Consider the following 16,487-nt stretch of genomic DNA (forward strand, 5'->3'; position numbering starts at 1 on the left):
CACACCAGCACGCCCAGCTAATTTTTGGTATTTTAGTAGAGACAGGGTTTCACCATATTGGCCAGGCTGGTCTCGAATGGCTGACCTTGTGATCTGCCTGCTTTGGCCTCCCAAAGTGTTGGGATTACAGGTGTGAGCCACTGTGTCTGGCCCTTTCTTTAGTTTCTTGTGAGAATAGCATAGAACATTGATTTCATACCTTTCTCTTTTTTTCTTATGTAAGTATTTAAAGCCTTACATTTCTCCCTAACATTGCTTTATCTATAGCCCACTAATTTTATTTTTATTGATTTTTAAGTTTTTGGTAAGTCCAAAATATTACTGAATTTTGTAATTTTATTTAGCCCAGGTCTTATTTATTAGTATATTGTTTAATTTTCATAACATCTGGTCAATTCCAATATAATTTTTGTTAATCTACAACTAAATATCTTGTGTTCAGAAAACATATTCTATATCAATTCAGTCCTTTCAGTTGTTCTAAAGATTGTTTTCTGGCCAGAATTCTGGCACATCTTGATAAATGTTACATGCCCCCATGAATAAAAAGTTTATTCTGATATTTTTGGTTTTAGAAGATTAATCTTCTATATCCCTGTATTTTTTTATTTTCAACTTGTTATATCAGTTTTTGAGAATGGAATGTTTGAAATTCCTAGCTATCATTGTGAATTTGTCTATTTTTCCTTTTAGTTTTGCCACATATTTGAAACTCAGTAACTAGTGAAATAGACATTTAGGATTGCTATATTTTTCCTGATCACTTCCTCCTCTGTCATTATGTAGTACATTTTTATATTCCTGATAATATTTCCTACATTGAAGCCTATTTTGTTAGATGTTAATATAACCATTCCAGCTTTCTTATGTTTAGTGTTTATATATTGTACCAGTTATTTAGATCCTGTAAACACTTCTGCTTTGCCAATTTGCAAAGTTCTTGGTAATATACTTTGATGGACAAAATCTTAATTTTGATGAAGTCAAAGTTACGTGTGCTTTCTTTTGTTACCCATGTTTTTGGTGTCAGATCTAAGCATTTATTGCTGTATCAAAGGCATGAAGATTTAGCCTTATGTTTTGTTCTAGGAATTTAATAGTTTTAGCTCGAATTTATTGAGGTCATAAATCCATTTTGAGTTGATTAATGTATTTGATATGAAATAGCGGTTCAACTTCATTTTTTTGCAGTTGGAAATCCACTTGTCTCTTTACCATTTGTTGAAGAGACTATTATTTCCATAATTAAAATACTTGGCACCCTTATAAATAATGAGCTGGTCATGGATCTATGCACTTATTTCTGTTCCATTGGGCTATATGTCTGTCCTTATGCCTTTACCACATTATTTTGATTACTATTGCTTTGTAGTAATTTTTGAAATTGGGAGTTATGCATCTTCCAACTTTGTTTTCCTTTTTCTATTTTTTTTGCCTATTTAGTGCCCTTTGAATCCAACATAAATTTGAGGGTTGGCATTTCCATTTCTTCAATAAAAGCTGTTGGAATGTTGACAGGGATTGTATTGAATCTCTAGATCCCTTTGGGTTATATTAACATCTTAACAATATTAAATGTTTATTCTCATGAACACAGAATATTTAGGTCATCTTTAGTTTCTTTCAGCAATATTTTATAGCTTTCAGTGTATTTTACCTCTTTAGTTGCAGTTTGGTTTTGATTGTTTGATTATTTCCCTGATTATGGGTTATGTTTTCCTGCCTCTTTTTATGCATGGTAATCTTTGTTGGGATTCCAAACATTGTGAATTTTGCCTTATTTGGTGCTGGATATTTTGATATTCCTAAAAATTTGTTTCTTCTGAGTCTTTGTTTTCACATGCAATTAATGCATTTCTTGGAAGCTGTTTGATTATTTTATGTCTTGCTTTGTAATCTGATAGGTGGTTCTTGTTCAACATTCAGTCCAGAGGTAATTGTTTCTTACTGCCTTTTCAAGTGCTTTACCCAGTGTCCTTTGAATTTTGAGTTTCTCATACTGGCTGTTGGGAACAGGCACTGTTCATTATCCTGAGTGACTGCCAGGCACTATTCCCTCTATTGCTATCAAAATAGATGTTCCTCTTCCCAGCCTAACAGCTTCCTCACACATACCTGCTGATTCTGTTGTGTAACATATGTAGGAGAAATATTCTACTCATCTCCAGGGTCCCCTGTGTATGTAGCTATCTCCTCTCTGGGACATAGTCTTAACTCCAGCAATGTTGGTCTTCTCTGACTCTTAGGTTGGTCTCTTCAATTGAGGGACTTTGCTGGGTTCCACCTTAGTTCCCTGTAACATAATTTGAAAACTCACTCAAGACAGTAAGCTATGGAAGTTAGTTTACTAATTTTAGGCTCACAATTGTAGGGCTCACATCTTCTGTTTCTCATTTCCAAAGAATCACAGTTCCTTGTGGTTTGATAATTAATGTCTTGAAAACCATTTTTTTCCATGTATATTGAATGATGATTATTATTCTTCGTTGTTTCAGGCAAGGTGATACATGGATTTCCTATTATTCCATCTGGTAATAGCTCTCTTCAGGCTAAGGAATTTCCTTTAGTCTTTCTTTTTTTAACTTTTATTCAGGAGTACACATCCAGATCGATTCTATAGACTGCATGTTGCAGGATTTGGGAGAACATATTATTTTGTTACCTGGATAATATGTCTCTCTAATTTTTATTACAAATTGTTTTTTTACCCTTAGTTTTGAAAGTAAAATTTACTTTTATATCTAGTAAACCATTGCTCCATTCTCTTCTAGCATTTATTGTTTCTGATGAGAAGAGAGCTTCTAGTTATATAAATCCCTCCACCTTACCTGTAATACGATGGGCTTTTACATTTATTTCCTGTATAGCTTTGAGAATTTCTCTTTATTAAAACTCATTTATCTTTATGTTAAACTCATATAGAAATTCTCAAAGCTACACCGGAAATAAATAGCAGTTTGACTCTGTAGTGCCTAAAAGTGGAGTTCTTTGTATATATTGTGTGGAATGTTTGCCAGGTATCTTTGACCTGTTAATTTACGTCATTCATTAAATTCAGGGCTTTTAATTATTTATTTATTGTTTTATGCATGATTGGCCTCTCCTTTTGATTATCAAATACACATGTGTTTTTGATACTGGTCCACAGATTAAATGAAGTTCTATTTATTTTTTTAATTGAGTTGAAATTCACATTAATTAAAATTCACTATTTTAATGAGAACAATTTAATAGCATTTAGTACAATCACAATGTTTTGCAAATACCTCTGCCAAATTCCAAAATATTTTAATCACTGCAAAAAGGAAACCCCGTACTTATTAAAAAGTTACTCCTCATTCATGTCTACCATTACGCCCTGGCAACTATCACTATGCTTTCTATCTTTATGGATTTATTTATTCTGGGTATTTAATATAAAACACAATATGTATTATTTTGTATCTGGCTTCTTTCACATAGCATATTGTTTTTGAGATTTGTCTGATGTAGCATGTATCAGTGCTACATTCTTTCTTATGGCTGAATAATATCCCATTTTATGTATATATACAATTTGTTTATCCATGCACATTTGGTTATTTCCATATTTTGGCTACTGTGAATACTGTTGCTGTGAACATTCATGAAAAGTATACACTTAAGTGCCTATTTTCAGTTCTTTTGGGTACACACCAAAGTGGAATACTGGGTCATTCCACTTTATTCTATTTTCCACTTACTTTGTGTTTAACTTTTTGAGTATAAGCCAAACCATTTTTCACAATAGATATACCATTTTACAATCCCATTAGTAATGTATGAGAGTACCTGTTTCTTCACATCCTGGCCAACACTTGCTATTTTCCTTTTTTTTTTTTTAAAAAAAAAGTTTATTCTAACCATTCTAGCATATGTGAAATAGTGTCTTATTCAGTTTTTATTTGTATTTCCTGAATTATGATGATGTTGAGCATTTTTTCCTGTGTTTGCTTGGTGGGCATTTGTGTATCTTTTTTGGAGAAATGTCTACGTAAATCCTCTGCCAGTTTTTTAACTTGGGATTTTGTTTATTTGTTTTTGAGTAGTAAGGGCTCTTTAGATATTCTGTATGTTAGATTCTTAGCAAATATATGCTTTGCAAATATTTTTACCTGTTCTGTGCTTTTCTTTTCACATCCATAATATTGTCCATTTGGTCACCGTTTTGAGATGAAGTCTAGTTTATACTTATTTTTTATTGCTTTTGCTTTTGGCGTCATATCTAAGAAACCATTGTAAAATCCAAAATCATGAAGACTTACCCCTATATTTTTTTCAAAGTGGTCATCAATGCATTTTGAGCTAAATTTTATAAATTGTGTGTTGTAGGAATCCAACTGCATTATTTGACATGTGGCTATCTGGTTGTTACAGAATAATTTGCTGAAGAAACTGTTCTTTCCGCATTTCATTGTCTTGGTATCCTTGTTGAAAATCAGTTGTCTTAGATGTATGAGGTTATTTATGAACACTATTCTGTTTCATTGATGGTAGGCCTTTCCTTATGCTAGTACTACACTGTTTTGATTATTATGGGTTTGTAGTAAGTTTTGAAATTTGGAGGTGCAACTGGAAGCTTTGTTCATTTTTTAAAATATGTTTTGAGTATTTGGGACCCCTTGCAATTATACTTGTTTCTTCTTAGGAAAGTTTTAGCTGTCTCATAAGCATGAAAAAAAAATCTAATATTTTATTTCAATAATTTCATATTTTTGTCCTTTACTCTCAGGTCTATGAAGTAAGGGTATATACCGTATTAATTTGTGTATTTATATGTGTATATATAAATAGACATATACATGTACTAACACATATAAAATACATATATACACACATCTTTTAAAGAATTATGTTTTTTCTTTTACTGATTGTGATTATTACTAAAACTGACAAAAATGTCTTATGTATAGAGATCATTGTTTTTATTCTTGTTAAAAGCTGCCAGTTTTAAAATGGTTTGTCCAGTTGAATAAAATAAAATTGTCATGGTTGAGATTTTGTGATTGCTTTGCATATGTATATATTAATTTGGCTGAAACTTATATTTTTATGTTAACAGCATACAGCTGGATTTTTAAATACCAAGATTGAGAATCTATCCAGTCAAGACTGAGAATTTATCTAATTATAAATCTATCCAATTATAGTTATTTTAACCTATTCACATTATTATAGACCATATGTGTGAAATTTGTTTACTTTTCTGATTATAACACTATTTAAAATCTATATTTTTGTAATTTTCCATTATATGAATATATCAGAGTACATATGTCTGTTTTATTGTTGGTTGAAATTGATTGTTCTTAATTTTTTGCTATGACACACAGTGCTGTAATGAACATTTTTGTTTATATATTCTGTTCAAGATTCTTAAAGGTCTTTATCTAATATTGGGTCACAAGATATGCAGTTAATTAAAATATATCAGACTATTTTTCACATTTGTTTTTATTAATACATTTCCAATAGTAGTGTGGAAGAAACTCTTATTCCATATCTATGTGAATTCTTGGCATAATCAAATTTTAGATATTAGCTAATTTAAATATACGAATGCATATATATAACATTTTTATTATGGTAAAATGTACATAACATAAAATTTAACATTTTAAGTGTATTTAAATGTATAATTTAAATACACAGTGGCATTAACTACAGTCCCACTGTTGTGAAATCATCATCAGCATCCATCTCTAGAATTTTTTTCAACTTCTAGACTGAAATTTGATACCCATTAAATAATAACTCCCCATTCCCTTCTCCCTCCAACACCTGAAAACCAGCATTCTACATTTTTTCTTGACAAATGTGACTACTCTAGATACCTCATATAAATGGAATCATATAGTATTTGTCTTTTTATGACTGGCTTATTTCACTGAGCACAATATTTTTAAGATTCATCCATATTATAGCATATGTCAGAATCTCCTTCTTTTTAAGGCTGAATAACATTCTATTGTACGTATACACCACATTTTGTTTTCCATTTATTCATTGATGGGCATTGGGCTGCATCCACCTGTTGGCTATTGTGAATAATGCTGCATTAAACACAGGTAAGCAAATATCTGCAAGATCCTTTTAGATGTATACTGTGTTAGGCTACCATAGTAAAATTTCATGGAATGGGTGGCTTAAACAACAGAAATTTATTTTCTTGCAATTCTGGATGCTAGAAGTCCAAGATCAGTTTCTGCAGAGGGCTCTCTTGTTGATTGCAGACAGCCACCTTCTGGTATTGTCCTTACATGGCTTTTCCTTGGTGCATATTCATTGAGAAAGAGATAGCAGTGTTTCTGGTCTATTTTCTTATAAGGACATTAATCTTATCAGACAAGGGCCCTGCCTTTATTACCTTATTTAAATTTATCTCCTTAGGGACCTTATCTCCAATATTGCCTCATTGGAGATTAGGGCTTTAATATATCAATTTGGAGGGACACAAACATTAGTCCATAATGTGTACAAATATCTCTTTGAGACACTGCTTTCAATTTTTTTGAGTATATACCCAGAAATGGGATTGCTGATTCATATGGCAATTCTATTTTAATTTCTTAAAGAGCCACCATACTGATTTTCCATAGCCACTACACCATTTTACATTCCCATCAGCAATGCACAAGTCTCACAATTTCTCCATATCCTCACTAACACTAGTTATTTTCCATTTTCTTGATACTTGTCGTCTGATTGTGTTTAAAGTGGTATCTCATTATAGTTTTGAGTTGCATTACCCTAATGGTTAGTAGTGTTGAGCATCTGTTTATACTTATTGGCCACTTGTATATCTTCTTTGGAGAAATACCTATTCAAGTCTTCTTCCCATTTTTTAATTGGGTTGTTTGGTTGTTGAATTATAGGGGTTTAAAATTTTTTAAAAAATTAACCACCTATCAGACATATGATTTGCAAATATTTTCTCCTATTTTGTGGGTTGCCTTTGCACTATATTTGATAGTGTCCTTTGATACACAAAAGGTTTTATTTTTGTAGAACCCAATTTTTCTTTTATTTCTTGTGCTTTTGGTATCACGTAAAAGAAATCAAAACAGGGAGAAGGCAGAGTAAGATGGCCAAATAGAACCCTCCAGTGATTATCCCTCCTCCTGGAACACCAAATTGAATAACTATCCACACAATAAAGCACCTTCATAAGAATCAAGCAGTAGCTTGGATACCAGCTCTGTGGAGGAGAGCAACAAGTGGGCTCCTGGAGTCTCCAGGTCCAGGTCATTGCTCCTGGATAGCATTTCTGGACCTTCTCTGAGCTAAGAGGGATCCTACTGCCTTGAAAGGAGAGGCTCAGGACTGACAGCATTCACCACAAGCTGACGGAAGAGCCTTTGGGCCTTGAGTGAACATTGGTGGTAGCCAGGCAATACTTGCCGCAGGCCTGGGGCAATGATGGTCACAGAGAGAGACTACTCTGCTTGAGGATAGGAGAGAGGGAAGAGTGGGAAAGACTTTATCTTGCAGCTTTGGTGCCAGTTCTGCAGCTGTAGAATAGAGGACCAGGTAGATTCCAGTCCCTGGCTCCCAGCTGGCATCTCTGAACCCAGTCAGGGCTGAAGGAAACTTGCCAACAGGATATGAAGGATATGAGCCTGGCTGGACTCACCACCTGCTTATTGTAGAGCCCTTGGGTCTTCAGTGAACATAGGTGGTAGTTAGGCAGTGGTCACTATGAGTCTTGGGTGAAACCCAATGCTATGTTGGCTTCAGTTCTCACCCAGTGCAGTCACAGGTGGTGGTGGCCACAGTCACCCCTCCTCTTGTTCCAGTCAGCTCAGTACACACAGAGCGACTCTGTTTGTTTGGGGGAAAATAAGAGAAGAGAACAAGAGTCTCTGGCTGGTAATCCAGGGAATTCTTCGGAATCTTACCCAGGACCTCCAAGGCAGTGCATCTGCAAGTCTGCCAGAGCCACATTGTTACTAGGCTTGGAGAGCCCCTTAATGCAGATATAGCTGCAGTGACCAAAGACTTCAATCACAACACTGAAGTCTCTTTGAATACCTAGAAGGCCTTCCCGAGGAGGATGGGTACAAAAAAGCCCAGACTGCAAAGACCATGATAAATACCTGACTCTTCAATGCCAAGACATGGGCAGACATCTACAAGCATCAAGATCATCCAGGAAAACATGACCTCATCAAATGAACTAAATAGGGCACCAGTGATCAATCTTGAGAAACAGATGTGTAACCTTTCTGATGGAGAATTCATAATAGCTATTTTGAGGAAGCTTAATAGAAGATAACACAGAGAAGGAATTCAGAATCCTGTCAGATAAATTTAACGAAGAAATTGAAATAATTAAAAAGCATCAAACAAAAGTTCTGGAGCTGGAAAAACGCAATTGATATACTGAAGAATGCATCAGAAACTCTTAACAGCAGAATTTATAAGCAAAAGAAACAATTAGTGAGCTTCAAGATAGGCTATTTGGAAATACAGTCAGAAAAGACAAAAGAAAAAAAGAATGAAGCATGTCTAGAAGATCTAGAAAATAGCCTCTAAAGGGCAAATCTAAGAGTTATTGGCCTTAAGGAGGAGGTAGAGTGAGAGGTTGGCGTAGAAAGGTTATTCAAAGGGATGGTAACAGAGAAGTTTCCAAACCTAGAAAAAGATATCAGTATTCAAGTACGGGAAAGGTTTGGACACCAAGCAACTTTAACCTAAGTAAGACTACCTCAAGACATTTAATAGTCAAACTCCCCAAGGTCAAGGATAAAGAATGGATCCTAAAAGCAGCAAAAGAAAAGAAACAATATACAATGGAGCTCCAGTACATTTGTCAGCAGACTTCTCAGTGGAAACCTTATAGGCCAGGAGAGAGTGGTATGACATATTTAAATTGCTGAAGGAAATAAAGAAAAAACTTGTATCCTATAGTGGTATATCTGGCAAAAGTATTTTTCACTCATGGAGGAGAAATGAAGACTTTCCCAGAAAAACAAAAGCTGAGGGATTTCATCAGCACCAGACCTTGCCTATAAGAAATGCTGAGGAGAGTTCTTCAATCTGAAGGAAAAGGATGTTAATGAACAATAAGAAATCATCTGAAGTAGATACACACAAAAAAAGAACATTATAATACTGTAATAGTGGTGTATAAACATATCTCGAGTAGAAAGACTGAAAGATGAACCTATAAAAATAATAACTACAACTTTTCACAACACTGTATAACAAGATATAAATAACAAAAAGCTAAAAAGTGGGGGGGGGGATGAAGTTAAACTGTGGAGTTTTTACTAGTTTTCTCTTTGCTTGTTTGTTTATGCAATCAACATTAAGTTGTCATCAGTTTAAAATAATAGGTTACGTGATATTATTTGCAAGGCTGTGGTAACCACAAATCAAAAAACAAAACATATATATATATATCACCAGAGAAAATCACCTTCACTAAAAGGAATACAGGAAGGAAGGAAAGAAGGAAAAGACTACAAAACAACCAGAAAACAAGTGACAAAATGGCAAAAGTTATTCCTTATGAGTAATAACATGGAATATAAATACACTAAACTCTCCAACAAAGAGACGTAGAGAGCTGAATGGATAAAAACACAGGACCCAACATTCTGTTGCCTACATGAAACACACTACACCCAGACAGACATACACACAGACTGAAAATAAAGGGGTAAAAAAAATTTCATAAAAACCAGAAAAGAGCAGGAGTAGCTATACTTATATCAGAAAAAAAATATATTTCAAGATAAAAAGTATAAAAAGAGACAAGGTCATTGAATAAAGAAGTCAATTCAGCAAGAGGATATAACAATTCTTAATATATATGAATCTAACACAGGAGCATCCAGATATGTGAAGCAAGTATTATTAGAGCTAAAGAGAGAGACCCCTATACAATAATAGCTGGAGACTTTAACACCCTACTTTCAGCATTGGACAGATTATCCAGACAGAAAATCAACAAAGAAATATCAGGCTTAATCTGCACTATAGAACAAATGAACCTAATAGATATATTCACAGAACATTTCATCCCACAGTTGCAGAATACACAGTCTTCTCCTCAGCCCATGGATAATTCTCAAAGATAGGCCTCTTCTCCTCAGCACATGGATAATCCTCAAAGATAGACCATATGTTAGGCCACAAATCCAATATTTAAAAAGTCAAAAAATTGAAATTATATCAAGTATCTTCTCTGACCACAATGGAATAAAAGTAGAAATCAATAACAAGAGGAATTTCAAAACTGTATGAACACATGGAAATTAAACAATATGCTCCTGAATGACAAGGGGCTCAATGAAGAAATTAAGAAGGAAATTTAAAAATGTCTTGAAACAAATGAAAATGAAAACATGAGGTATCTAAACCTATGGGATACAGTGAAAAAGTACAGGAAAGTTTGTTACAATAGGCACCTATATCAACAAAAGCAGAAAAACTTCAAATTAGCAACCTATTGATACATCTTAAAGAACTAGAAAAACAAGGGCAAACCAAACTCCAAATTAGTAGAAGAAATAAAGATCAGAGCATAAATAAATGAAATTGAAATAAAAAATACAAAAATCAATGAAATAAAAAGTTATTTTTTAAAAAGATAAACAAAATCAACAAACCTTTATTCAGACTATGAAAAGAAGATAAAATAAATGAAAGTAAATAAAATCAGATAAAAAAATAGACATTGCATCTGCTGCCACAGAAATTCAAAAGACTAGTAGAGACTACTATAAGCAACTATATGCCAATAAATTGGAAAACCTAGAAGACATTGATAAATTCTTAGACACATACAGCCTACCAAGATTGAACTGTGAAAAAATCTAACAACTGAGGAGACCAATAACAACTACTGAGATTGAAGCTGTAATAAAACAGGTCACTTCAGCCAGGCCTGGGAAGCTGTGAACTCATTTACCCAACATAAGCCGGACTTAGCACTTCAGTTCCCATCTCGTCGCCAAAATGGTAAAGCCCAAGTACAAAAGGACAGTGCACCATCAACCTCTTCAACACAAGCACAAACCCAGACTGAGTCCAGGAAGCAGGAGGTCAAAACACGAGGGACCAGGCCACAGTCTCAGGCCTGAATATGTACAGGCAAAAGAAATGCAAGAACAGTTGTGGTAAGATCATTAAGCCCCTTGAATATCAATCAAAGGTGGCTTCTGGCACAGTGATAAAAGTACAGCTAAATATTAAATGGTTTGAAAATGCACATGTGATTAAGCAGTCATGATTACAAAAACTTCAAGAGGAAGTGGATACAGTTACAAAGGATTCATACATAGTTGTCATGAAGCAAAGCAAGTTACCAATGTCTCTTCTCTAAGATTGAATCCAGCCTCAACTCAAAGGTGCACATTCCTGATACTGAAAGTTCCTGATACTGAAAGTTTTGAAACTACATTTGGCCCTATGTCACAAAAGAAGCAACCAAATTTATTTTCAAGTGATATGCAGTCTTTTATAGAAAATACTGAAATGTCCGCTGAGAGCTATGACCAGTTTCTATAAAAGATCATGATTCAGTAACTGAAGACACTGGTGTGATAAATGAAGCACAAGAAGAGATATGTAAAAAGGGACAGTCCAAAGGAATATAGAATGAGCTCTCCAGGGTTATAGATTCACCAGATGCTGTAGTTCAGGTTGCTGATGCTGGAGATCCAGTGGGTACCCGTTCCTCTCACATTGAGCCTTGAGCCTCACTTGAAAAAGAATAAACCTTGGGAACACCTTATGTTTGTACATAACAAATGTGACCTTGTTCCAACCTGGGCAACAAAATGATGGGTTGGATTAGCCAACACTTGCTTTCCATGCAAGTCTTACTGACCCCTTTCACAAAGGAGCATTTATTCAGCTTTTGTGGCAGTTTGGAAAGTTGTACACTGACAAGAAACAGATGAGTGTTGGGTTCATTGGCTATCTAACTGTTGGCAAGAGCTCTGTGATATAAACATAGTGTTCCAGAAAGTTTGCAATGTGGCCCCCATTGTAAATGAAATATCTGGAAATACATTACCTTGATATATTGGTTATGCTTGATTGACTGTCCAGGTTTGGTTTACTCTTCCAAGGACTTGAAGACAGACATTGTACTAAAAGGAGCTGTTTAAGTAGGAAAAATTAAGGCCCCTGAAGACTGTATTGATGTATTTGAACAAGTAAAGCAAGAATATGTCAACAAGACATAAAAGATTAATTATTGGAAGAATGCTGAGGACTTTATTGAGAAGCTAACTTTCTGGACTGGAAAGTTACTGAAGGGTGGAGTAACTTACTTACTTACTGACTGTGGGTGGATAGTCCTCAATGACTGGCTGAGGAGGCTGGATTCCCTTCTTTGTCAAGCTGCCTAATAGAGAGCCCCTTGTGGGCCCCCAGCTTTCACCTTCCTAGTCTGTGAAAGTTGCCACAGAAGCAACCCAGAACAATCCAGAAGAGGAAGTGACAGAAGGAATACCAAAACTGTAGGTGAAGTGACAGAATCTGTGATTGAAAAAGAAAAAGAAGAGAATAGTCATTGGGATGCTAACTCAGAGATGCAACAGATTCTTGTGCATGGGTTCAGCAACTTTGGCAAACCCAATGTGGTGCCTCAGTCTTCTGGGGATGACCCAGTTCCTGTGGATATGTCATATCTGGAGAAAGAGCTTGAGAGCTTTTCTACTGAAGAAGAGGAGCAGAAGCAGGAGATGATGAAGAAGAGTTTTACTAGGAATCTGAGGAAGGACATATGGAAAAATCACACCAAAGCCATTATGAAAGCTCTAGATGAGAATATTGCTAAATATCAGAAGTTTTTAGACAAAGTTAAAGCCAAAAAGTTTTCAGGAGTCAGAATATCCAAGGGACTAAGTGAAAAACATGAAGAGCAGAGAAAAATATCTGAAGAAGATGTAGATGATGCACAGTATCTACCAAAAAAGGAAATAAGCAGAAGTCACAGAGGGAAGAGGAACATTCAAGCAAAACTTGCAGGATGCTTACATCTAAGGAATGGAAGTGAGCAGTACAGCAGCAACAATCCGAAAACATTTGTGTGCACTACTGTGAAACACACAATGTGAAAAATACAAACGAGAAACAAAAGAAGACCAGTGACTCAGAGGGACTGAAGTACAAACACAAAAATTCAGATACTAGCAGTAACGTTTAAAAGGTTGTATGTTATACAAAAATATGCCCCCCCCAAAAAAAAAAAGAAAAGAAAAAAAGAAATGATTGTGAAACCCAGTATCCTGAAGCTTTTCACCAATGTCATCTTCTAAATGTTCTACAGTTTTAGATGTTCTTAAGTCCTTGATTCATTTTGAGTTAGTTTTTGTATATGGTCTAAGAGTCCAACTTCACTTAGTTGTCTATGTATATCCAGTTTTCCCAATACCGTTGGTTGAAAAAAAGTATTCTTTCCCTATTGAATGATCTTGGCATCCTTTATGAAAATCATTTGTCCCTATATGCAAGGATTTATTACTGGGCTTTCTATTCTGTTCCATTAGTCTGTATGTCTGGCTTTTTGGCAGCACCACACTGTTTTGATTATTGTAGCTTTGTAGTAAGTTTTAAAATCAGAAAATGTGACTTTCAACTTTGTTTTTCTTTTTCAATATTTTGGCTATTTGGAGTCTTGAGAAGGATTTTTGGTTTTAATGAAAAAAATGTTATTGGGATTTTGATAGAGATTGCATTGAATCAATAGCTTTGTGTAGTGTTAACACCTTAATATTGTGTTCAACCCATGAACATGATATGTCTATTTATTTGTGTCTTCTTGAATTTATTTCAACAATTTTTGGTAATATATAGTATACATTATTCTAACACCTTGGTTGAGTTTATGGTGAAATATTATTTGATTGTATTTTAAATGGAACTATTTTCCTAATTTCCCTTTTGGATTGTTTATTGTTAATATACACAAACAGAGTTGATTTTTGTGTATCAATTTTGTATGCTACTACTTTGCTGAATTTATCAGGAGATTATTAGAAAAAAACGCAGTCTCTTTTCACCTAAAATACAGTTGTTATGGCCGTGTGTGAAGCACATTTGGTTCCTCCTGTAGTGTTGACCTCTTGTGGCTTCTGCTATATGACTTAAAGCAGGGGTCCCCAACCCCCAGGCCAGGGAACATTACTGGTCCATGACCTGTTAGGAACCAGACTGCACAACAGGAGGTGAGTGGCAGGCAAGTGAGCATTATAGCCTGAGCTCTGCTTCCTGTCAGATCATCAGTGGCATTAGATTCTCATAGGAGTACCAACCATATTGTCAACTGTGCATGCACGCAAGGGATCCCGGTTGCACGCTCTTTACAGGAATCTCAGAGTAAGCAGTTAAAACTTTCAGTGTATGATTCCATTTACATGAGGTATGTAGATTAGTGAAACTCATAGAAACCAAAGGTATAATGGTGGTTGCCAACAGCTGTGGAAACAAGGAAATGGGTATAGAGTTGCAGTTTTGCAAGATGAAAAAGTTCTGTAGATTTGTTGCACAACAATGTGAATGTACTTAATACTACTGAAGTATACACTTAAAAGAATTGAGATTGAAAATTTTATATTATGTGTATTAGGAAAATACTACTTATTAACTTATTCTTTTTTCACAGTGATCTGCAGCCCTGGATCATATAACCCCCGTGATGGAATTCATTGCCTTCAGTGCAATAGCAGCCTGGTGTATGGAGCAAAAACGTGCTTATAAGCCATTATCTTCAGTTATTCAGTAGTTTATTAAATGCAAAGTATATATTTGAAATATTAACATATAATAAATCATTATTATGCCAAAATTAATCACATTTTACAAAAAATGGTGTCATCATTTTAATCAAATACTGTATGTCCAAGTGCTTTATGAGGGCGAAAATCCCCTAGTCTTTATCCATTAATGCTAAACCTACATATGATTCTAAAATATTTCTTGTACCACTGCATTTAAAAAATAGTTTCAAATATACTGCATCAAGCTAGCCCAAAAGATTTTTCAAGATTTTTCACAAATATTCTGTTTTATTTTTACTATATGTTCACTAGATCCAGGCCACCATATTATTCTATAATAACTTTAATTTCAGCTTGTGTCATTCTTTTGATTTAAATTTATGGGATTTTATTCATTCTAGTTTCACCTTTCACAGTTTAAAGCCATATTTAAAGCCTGGGGTCTTATTGCAATTTTTAGCCTCTTTAATATAAGGCCTAGTTCCAAACACACTGTAGATTTTTAATATAGCTCAGTGTGACTATCTTAAACTTTTCAATTTTAAGTCTCTTAAATTACCTTTTCGGCCTTTTAGAATGGAGTAATTATTCTATGTTCCTAAATTAATAATTGAACTTTCTTAGTGGAAAGAGAGAAAGAGAAAGAGAGAAAGCGATTTCTTTCCCTGACAATCCCTCTAGGAAAAATAATCAACAGTTATCACAACCTTTATTTTATTTCTTCCACTAAGAAAATGAATATTATGTAACAAATATCACTTGTACCATCACTAATACTTATCCTGTTTCACATTGGGATGCTATATTTGAATATGAAATGTTATCAAAAATTAAAAGATTTAAATTCTAGGAAAATACATGAGTGATTTAGAGAATTAGTAGTTTCTCAATTTTTCTTATTATTGTTTTATTTATATTTGTATCAGCTTTCTCTCTCTGGATGCACTGTTTTGCTCTTCATATTTCCTCTCTTAAGACATAAACGTTTGTAAATGGCAAACATACCCCATGTTGGCTCTGGGCACAAATGTGCAATACATTGACAGGAGGACAGTTCATCTATACATAGGATGTGTTCGACTTTTAAAAAATGAACTAGTTAATAAATTAGCCTCTCACTTTTCCATCCTGTGTACAAATATAACTCTAGAATTCTAACACAGACACAAAGGGAAGATAAATAACATATGGCTGTACTTTGTGATTAGCCCTGGTAATGTTTTCTAAAAAAATTCCTTAGGCTTTCATCATCATGATGTAATTGTTTCTATACGGTTTAGAGACGTTTTTCAAGTGCTTTCTTTCCTCTAGTACGTGACATACTCACATTACACCGTGCGGGTGAGTTACTGTTCTTCCCAAAATTACTAACACATGTATTTTGCAAATAGTAGAAGACCTACCATGTCTCCACCTCTAAAAGCAGTGTAATCTACTAAAGTTTCCAAATTTCTTAACTGTATAATAAATAATGGATTAGAATACATATTCTTTATGTTTGCTTACTTTTTTCCTATATTTAAAATCTTTAATAATTTAACTTAATTTAACTTACAATGCATTTTTCTGAGGCATGAACAGCACCCCATCAACAGCCTGGGAAAGCAGAGGCAGAGTTGTTATTCCTGTGATAAGTACTGGGGATCGGAATGCAATCACGAAGAGATAGGTGACCCCAGATAAAAGGAGTGAACAACAGGAGTGGGATGAGAGCATATCATGGATTTTTAG

At 34.5% G+C, this 16,487-nt stretch overlaps 1 protein-coding gene and 1 pseudogene across 8 annotated transcripts in view; both read left to right on the top strand.

The window, feature by feature from the left end:
- The window catches only part of ZPBP (zona pellucida binding protein), a 149,374-nt gene extending 133,130 nt beyond the window's left edge, over positions 1-16,244 (top strand). For all 8 annotated transcript variants that reach the window (XM_015133559.3, XM_001082779.5, XM_015133560.3 and 5 more), the window contains one exon: positions 14,642-16,244. In XM_015133559.3, coding sequence (XP_014989045.3) covers positions 14,642-14,736 — 95 coding nt within the window. In that variant the 3' untranslated portion in view covers positions 14,737-16,244. The remainder of the gene's footprint in view (positions 1-14,641) is intronic.
- On the top strand, positions 10,984-14,604 carry LOC106997426 (nucleolar GTP-binding protein 2 pseudogene; annotated as a pseudogene).
- Positions 16,245-16,487: the final 243 nt, after the last annotated feature.

Source organism: Macaca mulatta, chromosome 3 (genome assembly GCF_049350105.2).
Source record: "Macaca mulatta isolate MMU2019108-1 chromosome 3, T2T-MMU8v2.0, whole genome shotgun sequence".
Taxonomy (NCBI): domain Eukaryota; kingdom Metazoa; phylum Chordata; class Mammalia; order Primates; family Cercopithecidae; genus Macaca; species Macaca mulatta.